At 51.6% G+C, this 24,467-nt stretch overlaps 1 protein-coding gene and 1 pseudogene across 6 annotated transcripts in view; both read left to right on the forward strand.

Annotated features, from left to right (window-relative positions):
• PTK2 (protein tyrosine kinase 2) overlaps nt 1-24,467 on the forward strand; it is a 181,529-nt gene that overhangs the window by 45,339 nt on the left and 111,723 nt on the right. For all 6 annotated transcript variants that reach the window (XM_075549219.1, XM_075549213.1, XM_075549218.1 and 3 more), the window contains 2 exons: nt 16,227-16,453; nt 23,027-23,193. In XM_075549219.1, coding sequence (XP_075405334.1) covers nt 16,259-16,453; nt 23,027-23,193 — 362 coding nt within the window. In that variant the 5' untranslated portion in view covers nt 16,227-16,258. The remainder of the gene's footprint in view (nt 1-16,226; nt 16,454-23,026; nt 23,194-24,467) is intronic.
• Nucleotides 21,508-21,664, forward strand: LOC142449635 (small nucleolar RNA SNORA24; annotated as a pseudogene).

Below are 24,467 nucleotides of genomic sequence, written 5' to 3' on the forward strand. Positions count from 1 at the left end.
CTTAAGACAGTATTTTTCCCTTTGACACATTTTTCAATAACAATTTCACATTTTAAAAGTGATAAACCTTGAGAACTTCATACTGGATGAAACAAGTCAGTCGCAAAAGGTCAGACACACTGAGCTCCCTTATCTGGACACCAAAGGTGATGGTGGGTTCCAAGGGCTGGGCTTGGGGCACGCGAGGTCCCAGGGGGCAGGCACATCGAGGCTGTGTTTGCAATGGCAGCGGAGGATGGCTACCTAGCCGCAGCAGGATGGATATCATGGAATTGGACCCATCGGCATTGTCAAGATGGTGAGTGCTTCGTGTGCACTCTTCTGTTCACCACAGTGGTTGGTTGGTTTGTTAAGCCCAGCAGTAGGAGCAAGCACGTCATTCATTTCATGTGTGTACAACACCGGGCCTCCTGACCCAAGCCCATCTGTAGACAGTTGGACATGCTCTCACAGAAGGGTCACAAGGAAGGGATGAGCCAGCCAGGGTGCAGTAGAGCTTCCTTCCCCCCACTGTCAAGACCCCAGTTCTGTCTTACAAATCCAGCTAGACCAGAACCGTGTACACTTGGTACAGATAAGAGTTCTCGACACATGGACTCCAGAGCAGATAAAACCCTCAGGACCAATGAGAGTAGTGATACCATGAGGATAAGGGGAGAAAGGGGAAACGAACCGATTGCAATGATCGGCATACAACCCCACCCCCAAGAATGAAAAACAGAAATGTGGGTGAAGGGAGACAGTGGACGGAGTAAAATATGAAAATAAAAATAATTTATAAATTATCAAGGGTTCACGAAGGTGGGGGAGGGAGGGAGAAAAAAGAGGAGCTGATACTAAGGACTTAAGTAGAAAGAACATGTTTTGGAAATGATGGCAACATATGTACACATGTGCTTGATACAATGGTTATATGAATTGTGATAAGAGCCATAAGAGGCCCCAATAAAATGATTTATTAAAATTAAATAAAAAATAAAATCAAAACGGATTGTAACCTTCAGTGTGGATCACAAGTCAGTGTAAAGATTGACATCCTCACAACTGGACCAACAGTGACATCACGGAGAAGGAGTAAAGTGGTCAAGGATTTTGTCTGTCTTGGATCCAGTCTGTGCTCATGGAAACAGCAGCCAAGAGATGAAATGACACATTGTATGGGCTAAATCTGCTGCACAAGCCCTCTTTCAAGTGTTGGGAGCAGGGGTGTTACTCTGAGCGCTTAGGTGTGCCTGATGCGTTGTGTTGTTGTTCGGTGCAGTACAGCAGGTCCTGCCTCAGAGCAACCCTACAGCCACCAGGAGACGCTGTCCGGTCTCGTGCCTTCCCCAGTGGTGCTTACGGACCGCCCAAAGAACCAATAAAACTGTCCTAGAAGAAACCCAGCCAGAAAACTCCTTAGAGGCCAGGATGACTAGACTGTGTCTCATGCGCTTTGGACAGTTTTGTCAGGACAGATCAATCCTGGAGAAGGACATCGTGCTTGGTAAAGTGGAGGGCAGCAAAAAAGGAGACCTCGACAAGATTCCGACAGAGTGGCTACAAGATTGGGCTCAGACCCAACCATTGTGAGGACGACGTGGGACAGACAGGACAGAGTCCGGCTCAGCCGCACCGAGCCACAGCTTTGTTGGTGATGGAAGAATGCTCTTCAGCATAACTCCGTGGCCGTTGTCTCAGCTGCACAGGTTGACATTGTCCTGAAAGTTGCTTCCTCATAAACTCCATGATCTGTGTGCTTTGAGAAAATAACATCAAGATTAACCCTTTGGAACCCCCCACAGGGCCCATCACCTTCTGAGCTGACCTGTCTGCCTTGCATTGATCTGGCCCAGCAGATCCCTTGGAAAGCCACTGCTTGGATGGGACCTTATTTTTAAAGGCATCCAAGTGAGACCAAGACTAGTGCTTGAGAGGATTTGCAGCCGTCTGAGGATCGAAGAGGCCTGTGCGAACACATTAGTAACCAGGATAGCCAGTAGCAGTACTTTCTGACTTTTACTCTTTTATGCCTACACTTACTAATTGAGCCCCATTTTTCTTTTCAGTTGGCCCCGATTTTATTTTTCTGGATTAGGTAACATGCACATTTCAGGACAATAGTTTTCAGCATTCACACTGCCTGTAAAAACACCGAGGCTCTTTGGGAGATTCATTAACTTGATTCACTCATAGCCTAAAGGCTGTATGATGTGTTTTGTGTTTGTGTAATGAGATTGTATGTTACAGGTGCCATGCAGTTAGCATAAATGAAAGATGATTTCAAAGGTCAATTATTTTAGGGTTTCTTCTTTGTCCAAGCTGTGGTAACTCTGGAGAGAACTAGTCTTACCAGGTTAGAAAGTTAATAAAAAATTCATTCTCTCATATTAATGAGGCAGATTTAATTATGCTGTCTTCAGTTCTATCTTTTAATCAGCTGTAATTGTAGACCACAGTTCTATTGTAAACATCTAGAAATAGCTTTAAAGTACACAAAGTAATACTTGGTATTTTGAAATAATGAAAATGAGCGTTACTGAATTTAGACATAATTGCAGTTGTAAATCGTGACGTTTTTAAAAGGTCTCCACGCAAGGCGCTTGCTGGTGGTCGGTGATATTCTTTGGCAAAGCTCTTACCATTTCCCCCAGCAGACACGGTCCAGGAAAGCCACAGGGCAGCCGGGTGACGTGTGGGAATAATGGAAACAATCTGGGACATCGCTGTGTTTGTTTCTGCTACTTCCTTGGTGGTTCCTGTGTGCGCTCCAGGCCGCCATGCTGCCCTGGTTGGTGAGGGGTGGCGGGCGTGGAGTACAGACCTGTGTGGTGACGCCACAGGAAACACTCTGCTGTTACAAAGGGTTTTAGAACACGGAGTGATTCTCCATGTACCTCTTCTTCCCCTAACAACTCCAGCCCAGAAAATACTGCCTTACCATAGTCTGCCATTGACGGCGTCACTTTGTGTGGAAGTGTTGGAGGAGGGGGACATGGAGGGGAGGCCCCGCTGTGGTTCTCTGTGGAAGAGGTGGGGTGTTGGCAGGTGTGCACCACGTGTATGTGCTGGTGTCCTTTCTACAGGTGGGCTGGCTTACAGGATCGCCTCGGTGAAGGCTGCTCGGTACCTGGAGGAATTCCCGGAGTCTACCTCCAGTCACAGGAGTATCTCATTGTAAATGTTAGAACCCTGTTATTTTGGGCAGGTTACAGCTCCTCTGCGGGAAAACGGGAGCTTTGTCCCCACTGGGAGACTCTGATACCTACCAGTATGTGATCGGAGGGCAAATCCAAGGTCTGGTCCAGTCATCAAAAACTGGCTGGAAAGAAAATCTAGCCAGAAAGAGGGTGGTGGGCTTTTTTTAGAAGTGAACTTCACACGAGGAAGAGAGGAGGGTGTCGGGAGCAGAAGGCTCGAGCTCCCCCAGTGTCGTGGCAGAGACTTGGCAAAGTGGAGGCATGGTGAACGTGGTCTGTTTAAGATGTCGCAATACCACGGCCTCCACACCTGCCCTTCTCCAGGCTGTAAAGGTGGGTGTCCACGAGGAGTGTCCGTGTGAGACTGGGCAGCAGGAGAAGGATAGAGAGGTCCCCTGTCTCCATTGCCTCGTCGGTGGATGTGGTCTCCCAAGTGGCACCGTGTCTTGGAAGGAAGTGTGGCCAGTTTCCCCCGCCCTGGGTTGCCCTGGAAAAGCTCTGTTGGCCACTGCCTCATAGGAACACACATAACACTTCTTCCGAGAAACACATTCTCCACCATTGTTCTTAGCAGGGATAACACTAAAAGAAGTATTTGATTGGATTTTGCTAAAACAAAAAACCCCAGAAAACCTGTATTCTAGTAGATATGGATTGGCTGAAAATTGGGGTGTGTTTCTTGCCCAGTATACATGCTCCACATGCCTCTGCTGCTATATGAGATCCCTAAAGCTTCATGGAGAAATGGAATAGAAAAACAATGTTTTTCCCCACAATTTCTTTGCATACCCGGCCGTGTTTGGGAGAGCCGAGCCGCAGAACCCAGAAGAAGCCGTCTGGTGGGTTGTGAGCTGGCAGGCAGTGGAGTGGCCACCTTGTGTGTTTTCACCTGGAGCTTTGCTCATCCTTTGTCCATGGTGAAACGGGGTGCCGTGGTCTTGCTTAGACTCTATTCATGTTGTTGAGATGAAAACAGTACATACCGTTAGTTTCCTGCTTAGACAAAGAAGCTAGTTCTGGGCCGTGATTGTAGGAGGACCTTGGACATCATATTAGGCATAGGTTTCTGCAGCTAGAAGGAATCTAACAGCTAATTAGTCCACTCAGCAGTACAGAGGGTTCAGTTCAACTCACTTCCAGTTAATTTACTGGAAGTCCTTGAAGTCACATGGGTGTGAGGTCCAAGGTTAAGGAAGCAGAGAGTGAAGTCCCCCTTCAGGCAAGGCAAGCAGAGTCTGCCAGCAGGCAGCAGGCAGCAGGGTGGGGCACCGACAGCAGCTTGGGAGCTTAGCGAGGCAGGCCTGGATGGGGTATCCAGCGCAAGCAATGCAAGGTGACAGAATCCACCAGCCTCAAGCTCAAGCGATGTACCAGCAGCGTGCGGAACCAGGTCTTGAAGGAGCCTCGAGCCCGTGACACGATCCGGGTTGACCTGGCTCACAGTTAGTTTAGCTCACAGGTTGAGGCAGAGAACTAGCTAAAGCAGCAGCACCTCTGATCACCAGAGAGCAAGAGAGAGAGAGGGCGGGGGGAGGAGGGGACGGGCCTTGCAGGGACATTTATCTCTGCCCTCCAATCAAGCTGCGACCTGATTGATCCCACATGTTCCTGTTGGCCAGGTTGGCGCAGTAAACCTACCTATCCCAGGCATCGAGTGCAGTGGATGATGAGTGTCTCACGCAGTGCCGAGCTGCGCGGCCTGGCTGCCATAGGTCGCAGTGTTGCCGAGTTGGACACCAACATCAGTGCTTGGTGGTCCTCCGGGGTCCAGCCGGGGGCCACATGGACGAGAGCAGCTCAGCCCACCGCCTGTGTTGCTGCACTCTGGGCTGTGGCGCGTCTCACTGTCCAGCTGGGGCCGCACGTCCTGACGGGCTCCGGCTCGAGTCTGGTGCGCACCTTGGACTGCTCAAGGGTTGCTGTGGCACCCGCCTCAGCTCGGGGGAGGGGCGTTCACTGAGGAAAAGGGGTGCGGCACCGCAGTGATGGGCACATGTTCAGGGGACAGATTCCCCAGTGTGCTTGCCAGCTTTGTCCTTTAACCTGCTCATGACCCCTCCCAAACCCAACCCAAGACAAACCCTCTGCTGCCTCATGGATTCTGACCTATAGCCTGTGACATGCCATTATCCCCTACCTCCCCCCCCCCTCCCCCCAGCAGCTTGAAGTCTGCTCACGTTTCTCCGGGAGCCGTTTTTTTTCCCAGCTGTAGTCTCTGCTGCCCCCTGGTGGGGACTCATATAACTGCATGCACCTGAAGAAGCGTTTCAACTCAACCTGTCCTCCATGGATGTCCACAGTGGCACAGGTGCCCCACTTGATTGCACCCGTGCCCCTATGATCTCGCATGCCTCCCGATTTCAGCCGGTCTTCCTGTGACCAATAAACAATCAAAGCAGAAAGCAACCTCTTCACGGACGGTTCAGCGCTCTGTTAGTCTGAACAAATCATTCACGTCACCTTTCTGTGCTTCCTTGTCTTCAGCATCAAGGGGGGGCGTGTAATTTATCGTCACTCCTGGTAGAGGTTGGCTACTTTTCTTCTGTTTTTTGGGCAGTTGGTTATTTTTCAAAACTGCTGAGGTTTGGGTGGCGCTTCTCAGAGCAGAGCATGTACTTTACAAGTGCTTTGTGTCTGCTCTTTGGGTCTCCTCCCCGGGTGCTTGCTGTTCACACTGCTCCCTGTGTTTCCTTTCACCATTCCTGCTCCTTCCCAAACCCGAACTCCCACCATGGAGAGGAAGGCGGTCACTCTGGCGCAGGCTGGTAGCCATGTCATCCACAGGAGAGGATGCCCCACATCTCTCCACAGGTGTTCCTGAGTCCTTCCAAAGTCATAAGTTTTGTTGCTAGACTTAAGATTTTCAGGAAAATGATTTCTGTTTTTTGGTGAGAACAGGGAGACAGGACAGCTTGTTGTGAGGTGTCCAGGGACTGGTCTCTCCTGATAACATGTCCGGAGTACACAAGTCTTGCGATCCTTTCAGGAGGACTCTGGCTGTATCTCCTCTAGGACAGACTGTTCGTCCTCTGACACAGAAATAGTGGTCAGTATTCTTCATGAGAGCATGTGTATGGTGAGACGTCCCGGTAGAAGCTGCGTACTCTGAAAGTTGGATGGTGTGTAAATCTTGATATGTGCGGACATAACCGAGGCAAGTGAAGGTACATCTTGAGCTGCTTTAATGTCCTCCCACCACTTGATGGAAAAGCTCTACTCTCTCAAGAAGTTAAGAGACTGCCAGGAGTCTGACCAACACACTCAGAGTTGCCTCAGAAGAAAGACGGATGGCCATCGACTTCTGAAAGTCACAGCCATTGACAATCCAGGGAGCACAGCCCTGCTCTGAAATAATATAGCAGGGTGCTGTCAGGAAACCAGCCTCTAACACCTGAAGGGTCAGTAGGCACAATTGTACGGTTACAGCATGTAAGATCATAATAGTGTCTTAGAGAATAGGAAAGATGGGAGGGAGAGTACAGTACAGGAGTCAGACACATTTTATGGTAGCATGCTCACCTCAGCCCCTCTTGGTGGCCCATGTGGAACTGGGAGTAGAGAGTGTTTGCAGGCAGCCACAAGACATGCATAGTCAGTGGTTGCATGCATCACAAGGTGGGTGGACTCTACAGTAAAGTCCCAGAGCCCACAGGTGAGGAATGGAATCCCTGCATTGGGGAAGGTGTGAGGGGCTAGGAAGAGATAGCAGCGGGATGTCTGCTTCTGTAGGGAGATGAAAGCAAACATGTGCTCACTTTAAGGCAGCATAGCTGTTAGGGGAGCATCTGTGGGAACGCTATTTAAAGCAGGATAATGTACATGGACTTTACTCCTCTACCTTACCAAAATGAAGACTTTTCTACTGTAGAATGCTAGCTTTCCAGGTTCCCTCTGTTATAAGTTAGGGAATATCGTCGTAGACATATTGCCCTCTGTTAGTTCCCACAGGGCCCTTTAAGTCCACGGGAGATTTTGTTATCTTGTACTTCAGGTCCCCGTGGCCCCCCCCACCCCCCGCTCCTTTTGATGCTGACTGGCTGAGAATGGGAAGCTGCTGAACTGTTCTGGTTTGGGTTTCTGTAGGGATGCCAGGGGAGGCGACTGATGACTCTTTCTCAGTGCCACCCATTCATTGTGTTGCCCTGCTGTTGGGGGCATGTGCCCTTGCTACATTTGGGACTAAAAAGGTGGCCAGCTGGCATTCTGAGACTGGTGTCCATTTGCTGCCCTGGCCTTGCAGTCTTGAGAACACAAGCTTTCCCTGGTGTGCCCTTTAGTTCTCACTCAGTAACCCAGAGGCCTTTCTGCTTAGCACTTCCCAGGCCGGCGCCCGCCACATTGTCCTGAGCAGTCTATCCAGCGGAGTCTGATCCCTCGACCTCTGAAACCCAGAGGCCCCTGCTACCTCTCTCCTGGCCTGCAGGCGGAGGGCTGGTGATCCACCCACCTGGCAGCCCTCATGTCTCTACAGGAGGGCAAGGTCCCCACAGGGCTTGCCGGGCTCTGGACTCCATGGTGCCCACAACAGGTGCGCTGATGCTGCCGTGGTCCCAGCTGGGCCTCTCTGCATCTGTCTAACAGCACAGGCTTCTTGGGCACTCTCCGAAGGCTGCCATGTGCCTGGACCTTAGTGTCCTTTCGAGGTGCTGTGAATTAACCTCAGCTTGATGGTGGTGAGTTTTGCGTTCCCAGGTGGGTTCTAAGTGACGGATGAGCTGCATGGTGTGCTGGGGTGGGCTCAGCTGGCACTCCTGGCACTTGAGGGTAGGAGTGGGGGTGCATGTAGGTGTTTCTGGGCCTTTGCCTGGGGCCCCCATCTGCCTGTTCTTCCTCCTCTGGCAAGGAGGCCTTGTGTTTTTTGGCCCCTTCCCTCCAAGTGCTGCCTGGGGCCAGGGTCACAGTAGTGACTGATGTGTGGTCCCTGGAGCACAGGCTGGGTCACTCAAGCCTGGTCAGGAAGCCTGGAGACAAAAGCCATAGTCATGAGATGCGTTTGCAGTGAAACAAACTGTCCCCAGGCCCTGGGACACAGGCCTTCCTTGTTCTTCTCAGCCCTGTCCAGTGCTTGTTGCCACAGTTGCTGGGCCCTGCCACTCCCAGCGTGGGTGGAGTATGTGTTCTTACTTTGGCATTGTCTGAGATTGGGGAAACCGGGTGATGGGCCTGGCTGGGTGCCCCAGGAGGGTGCAGGTGCCTTCACTGTGAGTTTGATGGGTGCCCCAGTCACCATGCCTTCATTGAGGTTTTGGCTACCCTGGTGCCGAAAGCTGACTGACGCTCCTGCAGAGAAATGCTGGTTCCTGCAGTGCTTCAGCCCCGCCCCCCAGTCATTCTGACTTCTTCTCGGCTGTCTTTGGAACTCAAGTCATAGAATGGAGAAGTGCCTAGGTAGGGTTAGAGGAGCCAGCTGCTACAGCCCCTGGTGCTCCCATTCTGGGGACCCTGCCCTCGGCCCGTCAGTGCCTGGCCAGCCTGAGGGTGGAATCAGCATGCTAATCAGGTGCCTGCGAAAGGGCCTGGTTTTCTCTCTCCCCCCCCCCTCCCCCAGCTCCTCCTCCTTCTCTTCTCCCTCTCCCCCGCTCCCTCCCCTGGGTGAATCCAGCCACACGGCCCTGACTGGGCCCTCGCTAGCCTGCCTTTTTCCACTCTGTAGCAGTCCAAAGTGGGAGAGAAGAGCCTGCCAATTGCCTGCCCACCCTGGAAAGGAGCCCTGGGGACAGGGGTGTGGCCTTGTTGCCTGCGTCCGCTCGGTGCCGCAGTTGTGCTGAGGGGGGCTGCGTGGGGGCTGCGTGGACCTCCGTCACAGGATTGGGTGCATGTTGGACCTGGCCGTCCGGGGCCCGGGGAGCAGCAGGGGCCAGCTGTATGGAGAGGAGCGGCTGTAGCCCATTCCCCGTGTGCTGGGCGCAAGGTATAAACTAGTGCCGACATTGCAGTTTAGTCTGTAAGCTAACTGAGGGGATGAGAGTCTCTCTCGGAGAATGTTTCAAGACGGTTTCCAAGTGAATTTGAGGAGAAATTGAAATCGGTGCGTTTCTAATTATTCCTTAAAACCAGCTAGTTTTCCAGCTAGCAAGTAAAACATTTTTATTGGAAATGTGTTTTAAGCGGGCAAACAATATTTTTATGCTCTAGCCTGTGTCTCTAAAAATTTTATTTCATATTTTCTCTGAGTCAGGTCATCTCTGTGTTTTTATTCTGTGGAGTGGGGTTTAAGTAGGACACGTTTCAAACATTGGCTCCCTAGACTTGCTGTGACGATTGGGGCTCCGTTTAATTTGAAACTTCATTCGAGTGCAAGGCAGAAGTACCGTCAATGAACACGCTTCCCACTTCATGTTCTTAGGGGTTTTATTCAAATGTAAAAGGAGCACTTCCTCTGTAGACTTGCAACATCCTGGGGAAGCCTGTTTGGAAGTGTAACAATGTCCGATCCTTGTCGGAGTCAATTTAGGGCTTTCCCTGAAGCAGTAGTGAATATCTGAGACCCAGAACGCCCTTTCGGAAGAACTCAGTAAAAGCGTGCAGTCTTAACGATTTAGAACGTGTTTAGCCCAAGGAATCCACAGGGGGCAGAGTTGGAGAAATCCCACTATATTGGTTCTGCCTCCCTCTCCGACTTCAGGCTGTCTTATTGGGGAGAACTCCTGCAGCAGGTTGTTCAGAGTGAAGGTTTTGCAGAGCCAGGGTCTGGCCGCTGTAAATCTGCTGAATGGGTGCTAGTGAGCCATCCCTGGACCTCCGTCTTTCCATGGGTTTGTTGTGACTCATTTGCATAATGGCCCTCCCTGGTGGGACAGCTTTCTGTTAGCGGAGGACACCCCACCCCCAAAGCCTGGGCCAGAGTCCAGGCCTGCAGATCTAGACACTGGGATCTTAACGATCAATGACTAGATTTCTTTTCATTCAGAGTGCCTTTGGAAATGTAAACTTGGCGCTGGGATAAGGCTTCCCTCAGAACAATGGGTGGAAGCTGCCTATCAGGTTAGCTGGGGGCTGGGTGCCTGAGAGCAGCTTCGAGGTGGGGGTTGGGGTGGGCTGGAGGTCTCAATCTTTTGACTTTGGGCTGTGCCAGAGGCATTCTAGGCACCCCCCGCGTGTCCGTCCCGGCCCCCCCCCCCCAACTCACAAGGAGTGCATCATCCTGTTACCCTCTGAGGGCAGCACCGGGGCCCACGAGGTCATGGATCCCCATCAACTTTCTCTCCGGAACAGGAAGGCAGCGAAGCTTGCTTCTGTGTGGTATGATAAGGACAAAGATGGTGTGCAGTAATTTCAAGTCTGGAAGAGACAACTCTTCAGTAAACAGTGAAACTCTCCAATCTGGCGTGACTGCCTGCTCTTAGCCACCTGAGCCTGCCATCGCTGGTGCCCACCCAGGAAGCAGGAGCACTAGCCCGCTTTGAGGAGAGATGGGAAAGGATTCTCAAAGAAGACAGCAGGTCACCTGGGTCCTGAGGCCTCCAGCCGGTTCTTCCCAGAGCAGAGGCCTGATTCTCTTGGACTGAGGATAGCAAAGCCCCCTCCAATCTTCCCAAAGGGGGACAGTTGGAAAGTATTTTAAAGGACCGCTTGTTGTGAGGCTGTTGTCCAGTTGGCTGCTCATGCTCCTAGCACCTTGTGGAGCTGTGAGAAGGCCGTGCCGCCAGGTGCACACGCTTTGTGCCACCTTTCCACAGCCTGGGAGGGCTCAGAGGTGGTTGGGGTGAGAGTGTTAGTTGATTGCTTGGTAGTCTGCCAATGTAAGCTAGTTCATGTATGTCAGTGTCGTTCATGCATGTGGCTGTGTGTCATGTGACTGAAGTTGTACTAATTTTAACTTCATGGAGAACTCCCTGCACACAGGTCTCACTCACCACTTGAGAGCTACATGTGTGTTTCTTGTTCATACCTGATATTTGTCAGGAGTAAACCAAAAACAAACACCAAACCATCTCTGAGCTGTCTAGCGCATTCTAACTGGGAGCTTCCCTATAGGACTGCCCCAGGGGTCCCAAGGCTTTAATTTTTTCAGAACCCCTGATGCTGCCTTGGGCCACTTATTGTTGAGCTGCTGGGTCAGCAGTTTGAACCCACCAACTGCTTTGTGGGAGAAGAAGGAGGCTGTCTGGTTGCATAACGAAGTATAGTCTCAGAAATCCAAAGGGGTACTTCTACCCTGTCCAATAGGTTGATGTGAGTCAGAATCAATTCAGTGGCAGGGGTTTGGGTTTGGTTTGGTTCATCTTTACTGGCACAGTCTCCTGAGGAGGAGGAGGATGTTGTTATGTGCTATTGACCCTACCCCAACCCATAGTGGCCCCATGTAGAACAGAAGGAAACACTGGGTGACCCTGTGCCCTCCTCACAATTGTTCCTTTGCTTGAGCCCTTTGTTGCAGCCACTGTGTCATCTGTCTCGTGGAGGCCTTCCTCTTGGCCACTGCCCCTCCACCTTACCCAGGGACTGATCTCTCCTGACAACATGCCCAAAGTACACAGGACGAGTCTCTCTATCCTGGACTCTTAACGATCACTCTGGCTGTGCTTCGTCCAAGGCAGATTGGTTGGTGCTTACAGCAGTCCACAGTACTTTGAATATCCATCTCCAGCTCCACAATCCTAACAGCAGTTCGCCGGTCTTCCTTCTGAGCATGGCGAGGGGATCATCTTTTTGAGGAATCTAGACCACCCCCTCCCTGGGGGACAGGCACCAGAAAAGTGGTGAAGGGAGATGTCGGATAGTGTAAGACATGAAAAAATAATAATAATTTATAAATTATTAAGGGTTTGTGAGGTGGGATGGGGAGGGAGGGGAAAATGAGCTGATACCAAGGGCTCAAGTAGAAAGCAAATGTTTTGAGAATGATGATGGCAACAAATGTGCTTGACACAATGGATGGATGGATTGTGATAAGAGTTGTACGAGCCCCTAATAAAATGATTTAAAAAAAATCTAGATCAAACCAGTTCCAAGGATTGGGGATTGCCGATGCCCAAATGTCCATCTGACTCCTCTGTGATGCTCTTCAGTCCCATGTCCCCCACACCTCTGGACGCCTGGCTTCAGCCACGCTGCAGCTCCCACAGAAACTCACCAATCTTGGATGCACTGTCTCACCTGGTGGTGGGTCCTGCTCAGCTCAGACTCTGCAGGTCGGGCGACCAGGGGCGAGCCAGATATGGAGTCTACCGAGGCCTGGTCAGGAAATGGAGGCCTGGCTTTCTAGGTGAGGTGATGAATGTGTGAGATTGTATGTTGACACCATGATATAGCCAAGGAAAATCAAGTGGTCTTTTCGTGCCTGGTTCTAAGGTGGCATCTTAAGAGATGGCATCAAAGTACCGAAGAGTGTGACCTGGTTCCCACCTTCTGCTCAGCTCAGGTCTTAATCCCATCCTGTTCCTTAGTAGAAAATGCCCTGCAAACCTGAGCTGCCACCACAGGCTTAAAACCCAGAATTGCAATTCCTCGTCTGAGGAAGTGTGGCGAGAGGGGTCATATTAATTGACTGTAACTTGGACAGATAGGAACCACTGACTGACAGAGAGGAGCCTCCTAGCCCCAAACTGTGTTGTTCCCTTCCATGCATGTGCCCCCTCCGCCCAGCTGCTCCAGCTAGAAACCGGACCCCTTCCCTGGCGTCTGCGTGTGCGCACGCATGCAGGGCACCCGCCTTGCTCTTCACAAGGCTTCGTCAGTCAAATGGGAGTTGGTTTGAGTTTCCACTCCTGTCCCTCTGATCTGGCTGACCCTCCTCTCTGGGCCCTTCTGGAATCTGCTCATCACAACCAGAGTGATTCTGGAGACCTTGGACTGAGAAGACAGGGCTGGCCGGGGCTTTCTGGTTTGATTCGGATAAGAGCCAAAGCCTGCATCCACCTGCCCCCCTCCCCCCCATCTGCCTCCTCCCCACCACCCTAACTCAGGCTGTGTCCTGTTTCATTAACATGCCACTCAGTTTGTTTTTTTTCTGTGCATCCCAAGCCCTTCACCTGCAGCCTCTGTGGCTGCTGCAGCCACAGCCACCTCATTCCTGCCTCCCCACCTTCGATCCCACTGGAGCTATCCCTTCTCCTCCCTCTCGACCAGCCTCTCACACACGGCCTCTATGGGTCTGTTTGCATTGCAGTGAATTGGCCTGGTGGATTTGGGTTTCTTGCATCTTTCCTGGGCCATCATGGGACCACCAGCAGGAGTTGTGCCAGGTGTTTTCTGCTTGGCAAGTCGTTGGCACAGAGGATGCTCCGGGAATGAGTGAATTCCACGTCTATTTAGCTCGGACTGTTTGGCAGCCTCCTCCAGAGAGTGATCCTCTCTCGGACTCAGACACACGGCTCCGTGAGCAACGGCAGGGTGGAATCACTGGCTATGGAATCTTGGGGCCCAGTAGACAGGCTTCGTTCGCCCTGCTGTGTGCAGGGTTTGTGTTTGTTTTCACCAAGGGCTGAAGTGTGTCCTAGACAGACGTCTGGCCCGGCACACCTATCACAGGGGCTTCTTGGGGCATTTATGGTGCACTTTGGTCTGTAGATCGTGGGAGTCCTGAGAGCATAACTGGAATGTGTCCCTCATTGTATAGGGTTTCTTGTGCTTTACCTGAAACGATGGCCCTGTCACAGTGTCTGTGACAGTGGGTCTCAACCTTCCTAATGCTGCGACCCTTTATTACATGTTGTGGTGACCCCGTATGTGGGCATATCTGCATGTGGGCAGACCCGCCTGGAATTGGATAGAGGAGCGATGCCTCGGTTCCTAAGACCATTGGAAATTTGGTCTTACTCGACTCCTATGAAAGTGTTGTTCGACCCCCAAAGGGGTTGCAACCCCCAGGTTGAGAACTGCTGGTTGATGGGAACAGCGAGCATGTATTCACCGGTCTAGTCACTGTGTATGAACGCATTCAGACCCTACCCTTTAATTCTCGCCAAACCGCTCTGACAGGGGGATTGTTACGACTTCCATTTGGTGAGAAACAGAGGCACTTTGAGACTAAGCAACGTGACCTGGTTGCTCAGCTCATGAAAGGCAGCACAGGCTCTGAGCATTCACTGCCATCGAGTCAATTCAGACTCATCGTGACCCTATGAGATTCCTACACCCAGAGCTGCTGGCGGAGAATGAATGAATGGCATCGTCCGTGTGCTTGGAGAAACAGGTTTCAATCATTGGGAGCCTTAGTATTTTTGTGGCATTTAAAAGAGAAACTTTCCTGTTCTAGTTAGCGTGTTGGTGATTTGGGAAAATGGTGTTCACAAATCATTGATTTCAGAGTCTTCAATAGTTGTTTAAGGTACACGGCGGTGTCTTGTGAATGCAGCCTTTGTCTGTATTCCACAACCTTGTCACTCTTCCTGGCGGTTCCCACTCTCAGTGGCCCCGTGTACCACAGAGGAAACACTGCCCAGCCCTGCACCACTCCCCCAAGGGTTACGCTGGAGCCACTGTTGCCGCCACAGGATTGCTCCTTCCCACTGAAGCCACCTCCTTGCTGCCCCACTAGTTTCCCAAGCACAAGGCTTTGCCTCTGAGCAACATTCTGGTGCGTCTTCCAAGGTGGATCTCTGTTCTTCTGGACGTCCACAGTGCTGTCAATACTGTTGGCCAGCACCCATTGTTCAAAGGCACGAATTCTGCAACCGTGAGACCCCATTGGCCCACAGTGTATGCTTATCAGGCATTGGCCCACAGTAGTCAGCAGCACTGGCACCACTGTGTTCATGGCACATGGTACCTGCACTGGATCCTTGTGACTTCAGATGGAAGCTGTGGCACGATTGCACTCTTGGAATGAGGAACCAGAACCAGTCCAAGTGGCACCACTCCACGGTTTGCATAAGAATAGAGAATCCGTCTAAATAACTTGTTGAACGTCTTAATAGTGATCGTCCATCCTCCTCTTCCTGCCTCCATCCTGCTTACCAAGCTGTGGGTTTCTTAGCTCCGTACTTGTTTTTAACTAAGTGCGGCGAGTTGGCAAGCAAAGAAACTGAAACATTACGATGGTGCTCAAAGATCTGCTGAAATTCTAGTGGTTGAGAGTCCACTCTGACTCATGGCAGCCTTGGGTGTGATTAAGTTGAAATCCGCTGCCCCTCCCCCCTTCCATTGTCATGATTTTGGGCTTGCTTGAGCCCATTGTTGCAGCCACTGTGTCATCCATTTCTTTGAGGGCTCCCCTCATGCCGCGCCCCTTTACCAACCATCATGTCTAGTGCCGTGTCCAGAATAAGCAAGATCAAGTTTCCCTCGCCTGCCCCTCGGGGCATTCTCAGTGGGCTCCCTCAGCCCTGGGCTTGTTTGCTCAGTGTCTGCCCTCTTGGTAGCCAGCATTGTTTGTCAGTGCCATAATTCAGAAGGTGTCCGCTGTCCGCTCTGCCCGGCCCTAGTGCTGGTGGCCGCAGCACTTGCAAGCTCAGTGAAGAGGACAGCCGTCCTTGCATTGTGCTCCTGTCTCTGTCTTGCTTCGTCCTGGTTGGTCCCAGGATTTGAGTCCTCCTGACAGTTGGAGCTGTGTTCTGTCTGGCTTCTGACTTTCCCTCTTCCCCAGAGAGGGGTCTTCCTGACTTTGTGCTTCCGCGGCTGTGTCCTCGGTTGTTTGTTGCCCCCTTCCTGAGGGGAACGTGGCTCTCCTTGTGCTTGCATTTCCAGTCACCAGTGCTTGGTTTGTATCGACAATGGCTGCTAGTCCCAGTTTTCTTGCACAAGCACCTCTTAATCTATTCAAAAGCAGAATAAAAATGAGCAGGTTTGGTTTTCCAATGAGATTTCCCCACAGATGTAAAGGTGATGGCACAAGAGGGTGAGATTGTTTATAACACAGTGGAGGGGCTTTGGGCAGAACTAAAGCAAGACTCCTTGTCTGGTAATCATTTAACAAGCATTTATTGTGCTGTTCTTGGTGGACGTGAGAGGCTGTGTCTAGTAGATTAGGCCCCTGTGCTCAAGCTCACTTGACAGTGTGCCATCCACAGGTAAGCGTCTCACTGTGCGGTCAGCACAGCACATTAATTGGTGGATTTGAAATACCGCACGCTGAAAGTTACTGGTTTTTTTCTCCCCCTACAGAATATGACAGATACCTAGCATCCAGCAAAAGGATGGCAGCTGCTTACCTTGACCCAAACTTGAATCACACACCAAATTCCAGTGCTAAGACTCACCTGGGCCCCGGGATGGAGCGCTCCCCAGGGGCCATGGAGCGAGTGCTAAAGGTCTTTCATTATTTTGAAAGCAACAGTGAGCCAACCACGTGGGCCAGTATTATCAGACACGGAGACGCCACCGATGTCAGGGTAAGTACGTCCTCCAGGCCCCACCACATCCAGCTTGTACACTCGTGGCATGTGCAGAAAATGGTTTTTATTTGGGAACATTACAACTTTTTATTATTTATTCAGTCATTACGTGACTGAATAGAATTTTCATTGTAAAACTTCTTAGGGAAATAAATGAGTTACATGAGTCACACAGTGCCACTGACCACCCCCACCCTCACCCCCAATTTTTCCTCCTTCTTCAACTCTGACCACTTGAAACCTCCAATGCCATCAGGCTGACTGCCACGCACAGTGGCCCTGAGGCTTTCTGAGTATAGGAGCAGGAAGCCTGGCCGTTCTCGTGCAGAGCCGCAGGATGGGCTTGCCCTCAGCGCCCCAGGGCTCCTCTTGAGCGGTACCCAAAAGCTGTGATGTGAGAATGTCCTTTGGGAACTGTTTACATCCCTCAAAACTGGATGTTCCTCCAAGAGCAGTGACCATTGTGAGTCTGAGGGACTTCAGGGGCCTCTCAAGGACCGTAGAGGACAACCCTGGAGAGAGAATGGCTTGGCCCAGGGCATCCTGAAGGATTGGCTCTGGGGTGCAAGTGTCCCAGTGGGGTGCTTGCTCTCCTGCGTGTCTTCAGTGTGGGCAGTAAGAACCGAGGCCTAGCTAGAGCAGCAGGGCACAGTGAGTGCCTGGCTGGCGGAACAGAGCAGGCGCCCTCATGGTAGGTGTCGAGGCTAGGGCGGGAACTGGAAAGGTGTCCACTTGGGTGTGGAGGGCAAGCTTGTGACACAGAACCAGGGGTGGAGCACCCCAGGCGGAGGCGCAGGTCTGCCCTGAAAGTGGGGAGAAGATAGCGTGTGGTTTCCTCTGTCCATTGGACCAGATGTGGGTGGAGTGCCCACCCAGTCCCTCCTCCAGTGGTGACTGGTGAGAACCAGAGCCGGGCCTGGGCACAGACAAGGTCAACTAGGCCGTTCCCTTTCCGTTGCGCAGTGCAGTCCATCATCTGCTCCTCTGGCAAACTCTTCTGTCGCCACCCTTTTAGAGTAAAGGGTTTGGTGAAGGTAGTTTTAAGGCTGAAATGCCACATTTGAACGATGTATCATGGCCGCATACTGGCTGATGTTTTCAAAATGATTAATCATTAAAGGGAGAATTACTGATTCAAGATGGAAATATGTACGATTACCTGCTTATAGGGAGTTAATCTCTGCACTTTCTCATGAAGCTTGCTGGCTTTCTTTCAGCCTGTGCCCTCTGCACATGGCAGGCCTAGAGTTGGTGTAGAGGTCAGGGGTTGGCCTGAGTTCAGTTCTTGGCGTGTCAGTTCAGTCCAGCTGCTGTCCCCACAGCAGGCTTGTGGCTAGCGGTGTGCTGCCAGGTTAGCTCTCGGGGCAGCAGTCCGAGCTGGGCGCACATCGTCTTTCTGGGTGGGCGTGGAATGTAGACAGGACCACTAGGTAGGGGGGAGTCACTGGGGGAACCCCAGGTAGACCTTGCCATCGTGGTTTTCTGTTGTCAGTTCCCCCCATTTTGTAGTCAAATTGGGCAGAGCTCTCACTCCTGCACCACAAGCCTCGCAGGTGGAAACAAGCACACAAACACTGCCTTCAAAACCCAGGTGTGAGCAGCTCAGGGGACAAGAATGTGGATGTAGTCACCTTTCCAGGTCTGATGCTGACACAGAGCACAGTAGACGTGTCAAGACACCAGACACCCACGAATGGAAGTAAATGGGCTGGCTGTCCCGCAAGTGTCCCCAGAACGTGTGAGTTGGTGATTAGTACCGTGAGCAAGGAGCTGTCCCCTCACGTGTGATCATGAAGAGTCATGCATGTGATGGTCCCAAGAGATTCAGGTCGAGTTTGAGAGGAAGGAGGACATCGTGGGGTGCCGGCACCAAGAGTGTCCCTCAGGGCAAAGGACAATGTGGGTGCCGTTGGGGGCCAGCGGGAGCAAGCAGACTGACCCTGGGGACCAGCCAAGGGCTCTCTGTGTACTTCCAGATGCTCTGAGATCCCTTGCGGGGAGACAATGACAATGGCGGGAACTCAGGAGTTTCCCTTCAGCTGGAACGTCGAATGCAGGAACAGGACTGGTGAGGTTAGGACAGGAAGGGGTGTTAGATGGCAAGGAACCACCTTCCAGCAGGATGGCACTAATCTCTATCCAAGGTCACTGAAAATTAGACTCCGTCTCGGGCTGACTGTTGCCACGCTTGCCCGATAGAGTAGCCACCGCCACATGGGGTTCTCGGGCACTGGAATGTGTCGAATACAAAATACACCTGACGCCAAAGACTCCCTGTGATGCCTCTCTAACGGTTTGTCTACCTTCACATGTTGAAACTGTCCTGTCTTTGGTCTCTTAGGTTGAATAAAAGTAGTTTTTAGGAATAAGTTCATTTGCCCCTTGTGCCACTGGAAGATGTTAAGCCCCTTATGTGGCCGGCCGTCTGTCTTATTTCTGCGGGAGACCGTGCTCCTGAAAGAACCCGTGAGGCCTTTGTAGGAGAAAGGAGCTCATCTTCCCCAGGGAAAGATGGGGATCTGTAGAGTGTTCAGATGTCCGTGCTTGGTAGCTGAGGTGTTTGATGGGCAGCAGTGGACGGGCATCTCAGGCTGGCATTGAGTCTAGCACCCCTATAAAGAAGGAAAGGACAGGGTCACAGCAGGAAACAAAGGGAACCTGGCCATGAACTCTGAGGGGCCTGAGGTATCACAGGTGTGAGCCAGAGGCATGCAGGGGTGAGGAGGAACGAGCTGCTTGCGGTGGAGGGGCTGTAGAGTGAGACTGTCACAGCTACATTCGTCTCCCCCGGCTTTTACCACTGCCATCCCGGGGTGCTCCCTGGCTCAGCTGTGAGGAGACACATATCCAGTGGAGAACACGGAACCACGCAGACAGGCTGGCCTGAACTTGAGGTGACAGATTATAAGGGTCTGGAGTTAGTACCCAGGATACTTATTCCAACCCTCTGCCGGCACCAGCTCCTGGCTTCAGAGTGACCCAGGTAGAAAATCCTAAAGGCCACCAGCCAGGTGACCCTCGCAGGATAGGGCCCCGGGCCCCAGACTGGCACCTGCACTGCTGAGTGCAGGAGGATGTAGCCAGAGACCTTCAGCGTCTCTGGCAACAGACCGTGCACCATGTGCCAATTAGAGGTCAGTGGGGAGAAGGCGGAATGAGAACGTCCGGTTGAGGAGCCCCGGCAGCAAGGTGTCATTCTGAGTCAGGACTGTGGGTACCAAGTTCAGTGTCAGCCACAAAGTTGCATTTCATGGAGCTTTTGAGTGTCCAGCATGTTCACCACAGCCTGCATACCCATTGTTGTATCTGCCCCTCTCCTCCCCCCATTCCATTTCCCAACAAGGACCCCTCATGGTCGCGGCATGGTGAGGACTCCGTGCCTAATGTCACGGAACTTTAGCCAGGACGAGTATGTAACTTGGAAGCGTGACATACATGGAGATTTTAGAGTCACCATGTGTTCTTTTGGGCATAACAGGACTAGAATGCCGTGGGCCTTCCAGGCCAGTTTAAGGGAAATTCAATTTAATCCACTTCCCATCAGTGGTGAGTTCAACCCTGTCCCACCATTTCCCCTCATGAGCGAGTTTGCTGCAGCCATGGCATGCCGGGGCTGGGGCTCTCGGTCCAGCTACTCAGTGTGACCTTGCTGTGCCGTTCACTGACTCAGAAAAGTAGACTTCAGAGGCCTGCACCCCCTCCCACAGTGTATCTGGATATGCTGAAGGAAAGGTCGACACTGGACAGATGGACCAACGGAGCGCGGGGTGGGTGGAGGTGATGTGGCTAAGTCCGGTCTCTGGCCAGAGAGTGCTTGGCTCTCTGGGGTGAACTGGACGAGCTGACACCGTGAGACAAAGGAGCTTTTGTGGGACTGCAATGAGGCGCCAGCTCCAGTCTGTTGCAGCTCAGGCGTTTGTGTCTTGGCAAGCAGCAGCTGCAGAAATCGCCTTAGAAATGGGGAAGAGGTGCCCCATATGGGCAACCCCAGGCCACCCCAGAGCCACAGTCTGAAGGCGGACTGCAGGCTGATTTCCAGCTCCCCTCAGCTGGGCACCTTGTGCAGGCACAGCCTGCTTTACCCCTCAGTGGCAGTGGCCCGAGTGTCAGGCCTTTGGCCAGAAAGCCAGACCTTGGCCTGCCCGTCCAAGTCGCTCACTGTGCCCTGGCCTACACACAGCCTCCTGTCCTGAGAACACCTCTTCCTCCCTGATGCTGCCAGTCTGGCTTTAGGTCTCTGCTTTCTCTGACCCTGAGCTTGCTTCTCGTTCTTCTCTGCTCCTCCCTGTGTTCAGTGAGCAACCTTGTATGGGATCCTGTCGGCTAGAGGGATCTTCTATGACTCCTGGTCACTCGGTGTCTACGAGGGCACAGGTGGGCACATGACAAGCCCTTGTCCTTGGTGGTGGACACCTTGGTCACCCTTTGTATACAGTGTAATTATATTCTGTGGCTTCTCCCACCAAGGGCCTGGGAACACCCTGTGTTGTGTTAACGACAGCAGCGTGCTCAGCACAGAATCTCGGGCCGGCACAGAAACGCTCCGCTGGTGCTGGGCCTGTTGGGTGCCTTACATTGTGAGTGCACAGTGCTTCCCATAATCACTGCTTTGTAAACACCAGTGGTGATTTTCTTTAATGGTCATTTCTATCACTCACCTCAAAGGTGGAACAAATAGTTGGTGGTTGTGATTAGCACACTTGATGGAAGGGCAGCTGCTGGTTTTTGTCCTGTTCGTGCGCTGCCCCTCCACCCCCCCGTCTCCCTCCAGGACATCTCTCCGAGGGACCTCTCACACCTGAGAGAGCACAGGCTGAGCTCCTGTCACCTCTGGCCCCTTTCCCAAGCCCCAGGACAAAGCTTCCTGGCTCCAGGGAGCTGCCCTGGTGGCCTCATGCTGACCCCACCTGCCCCTCCTCTGAACCCAGGGGCCCATGCGCAGGCAGCACCAGTGTGGGGCTGCCTTAGTGTGCTGCACAGGAAAGTTGTTCTGTTATAAACTAGAGTGCGAGCAGATAGTAAGGTGATCCACTGCAAACGCAAATAACTTACCATGTGTCTTCATGGTCTTGCTCATGTTCTTCAACACAGCTGGTCCCCTGTCCACTGGCAGGCTCCCTGCTAGCCATGCAAGAGTGTCTTCTTGTTCACTGGCTAAGCTGCCAGCATTGAACTGGTGTCAGATTCTGACCGGCACACGTAGTGTTCTGTGCTGTCAACCTGATGCGTTTAGGGGACCATAGGGCAAACTAGGTGAACCATCTCTAGGATGCTGAACTAATCCACGGATGGAGGCAGGAAGATCAGATCCAAGGAATGCCAAGCAACTTGGATGAAATTTAATTGTGAACCTTAATGATGGTTGAGGACACTCTAGAGCGCGGCACTTTAATTGACCTAAATGTGGATTTCTTTCTTTTTTTTTTTTGGATTTTATTATTTAAAAAAAATCATTTTATTGGGGGTTCATACAGCTCTTATCACAATGCATACATATATGCATTGTGTCAAGCACATTTGTTACATTTGTTGTCATCATTTTCAAAACATTTTCTTTCTACTTGAGCCCTTGGTTATCAGCTCCTCATTTTCCCCTTCCTCCCTCCCTCCCGAACCCTTGATAATTTATAAATTGTCATTATTTTTTCATGTCTTACACTGACCGATGTCTCCCTTCACCCACCTTTCTGTTGTCTGTCCCCTAGGGGTAGGATTTTATTTATTTTTAATACTTTTATTGGAGGCTCTTATATCTCTATCACAATCCATACATTCATCCAGTGTGTCAAGCACATTTGCACATATGCCGCCATCATATTTTCAAAGCATTCTCTTCCCACTTGATCCCCTGATATCAGCTCTCCATATCTTCCCCCTCCCTCTCTTACCCTCCCTCCCTTGTGAAGCCTTGATAAGTTATAGATTATTATTATTTCCATATCTTACATCTTCTTCCTTTGCCCCTCACTCACTTTTCTGTTATTTGTCACCCTGGGAAGGGGGCTCTAGGTTGCTCCTTGTGATCAATTTCCCCTTTCTACCCCCCACCCTCCTGGTATCTACTCTCCTTGTTGGCCTTGAGGGGTTTATCTCTGATCCCCTGTGTTCCAGGCTCTTACTAAATGTGGTTGTTAAGTGAATACAGCTGAGAGTTCAAGCAGAAAATAAAATACATTGCCTTGTTGTTTGAATGACACTAAGGTTGCAGCCTGACCTCAAGCAGTGCCCTCGGTGGTTCAGAAAGGATAGCCCCATCTGGGCCCCGTCCTCAGAACGTCACTGTGGGTGCTCTCGGGCTTGGACACATCTTGTGGGGGCCTGACACAAGTGGAGTTGGCAAACCTGGACGTGTGGGCTTACATACCTTGTCAATAAAGAAAGGGGGGCCGTCTTCCTGGTGTTTAATCAAGTGTTCTGTGTCCCTCAAAAGACTACTTGAGAAGAAGATGCTGTGGTGAGAATGCAGGCCTTGCTGTTACCAGAGACCTTGGAATCAAGGTCTGCTTTCCCGGCCGCCCCTGGCCGGGGGCTTTTCGGCTTCTCACCGTCACCGGTCGGGGTGTGTTCCAGGGCATCATCCAGAAGATCGTGGACAGCCACAAAGTCAAGCACGTGGCCTGCTACGGGTTCCGCCTCAGCCACCTGCAGTCGGAGGAGGTGCACTGGCTCCACCTGGACATGGGGGTCTCCAACGTGAGGGAGAAGTACGAGCTCGCACACCCCCCAGAGGAGTGGAAGTAAGCCTACAACCCTGCCTGGGCGGGACTGACCTGGGGTTTGTGTGTAGTGCGTGTCACAGACCCACGCACACGGGTTGTGTTGTATGTCCCTACTGCCCAGCGAGGATTAACCAGTGGGCTTTCCTGGACTCTGGGTGGTCCTTCTCTGGGCATTGGGATCTTGGGCTTGCTTCCTGTGAGCTGTCCAGTCTTTTCCTGCAGCTGGTCTCCTGCCTCTGCCCGTGTCACTGTTTCACCTCTGCTCCCAGTAGAGCTCAAGCCCTCCTCCTTCCTCTGTGCTGATCTCACAGCCTTCTTCACAGCCAGACTTGAGGCTGTGCCAGAGGGGGGAGAGCAGGAGCGGGGTGCAACCCCTGCTGTGGTCTGGTTAGGGGTCTGCAGCTTGCTGCTTTGTGCACAGTACTCTAGACCTGGGCCTGAAGAGGTTGTGGGCTCAGTGCTCACAGAACATTATCATGAGGGCCAGGACCCTCAGGACTTCAGACTGATGGACATGGAGCTGAGCTTATCTCAGAGGGAGTGCAAAAGATTCCTGTACTTGGTCTTTCCCTTAGTGCACTGCATTCCCTGTTACGTAAACCGAATACGGACAGGAAATAGTGCAAGTACCATAATCACGGTGAGAAAACAGGCACTAACTTACGCCATTAGGCTTCCTCTGCAAGCCCCTCACTTTTACAAATGTAACGACAGACCAAAGAAGCCATTCCGACTTGGTGAACTTTCAGTCCAAGGCTCTACAGTCACCTGGGTAGACTCTTGAAAAGGAAAACGGGCTTGACATGTAATTGAATTTTGAGTTGAAATCTTGTCCTAGTTACAGACTTTAACGAAGGCATACAGTTTCATTTTAAATCTACAACGTAACCACATACTGGACTAGAGCTAATCCAGGTGCTGTCTTGAGGTTAGCCATTTGGTTGCTTTATTCCAGTGGCTGGAGAAGATTGAGCCTACGATTCGTTTACAAAGTAAGCACCTTAAGACCGTTCGAGGATATTCTAAATATTAGTTAAGAATGCTTGAATGTGGCATTTTTATTGAATATAAATCAGCTTCTGTAGACATTTCATAGATAATTTGAACCATAAGATTTTTAAGTGTATTGTTATTATGTGCGCCATAACGTGTTTTGAATCTAACCCTTGAGCTCGTTTGGTTTGTTCCTCTGGGCCAGTTGGTCTCACCTACGAGAAGTCAAGTTGGGGACCAAGTACTGACTCTTCCAGTGGCCACTGTTTCGGAGGAGAGCAGTAAACAGGACCTCACCG

The sequence above is a fragment of the Tenrec ecaudatus genome, chromosome 5, assembly GCF_050624435.1.
Source record: "Tenrec ecaudatus isolate mTenEca1 chromosome 5, mTenEca1.hap1, whole genome shotgun sequence".
Lineage (NCBI taxonomy): Eukaryota > Metazoa > Chordata > Mammalia > Afrosoricida > Tenrecidae > Tenrec > Tenrec ecaudatus.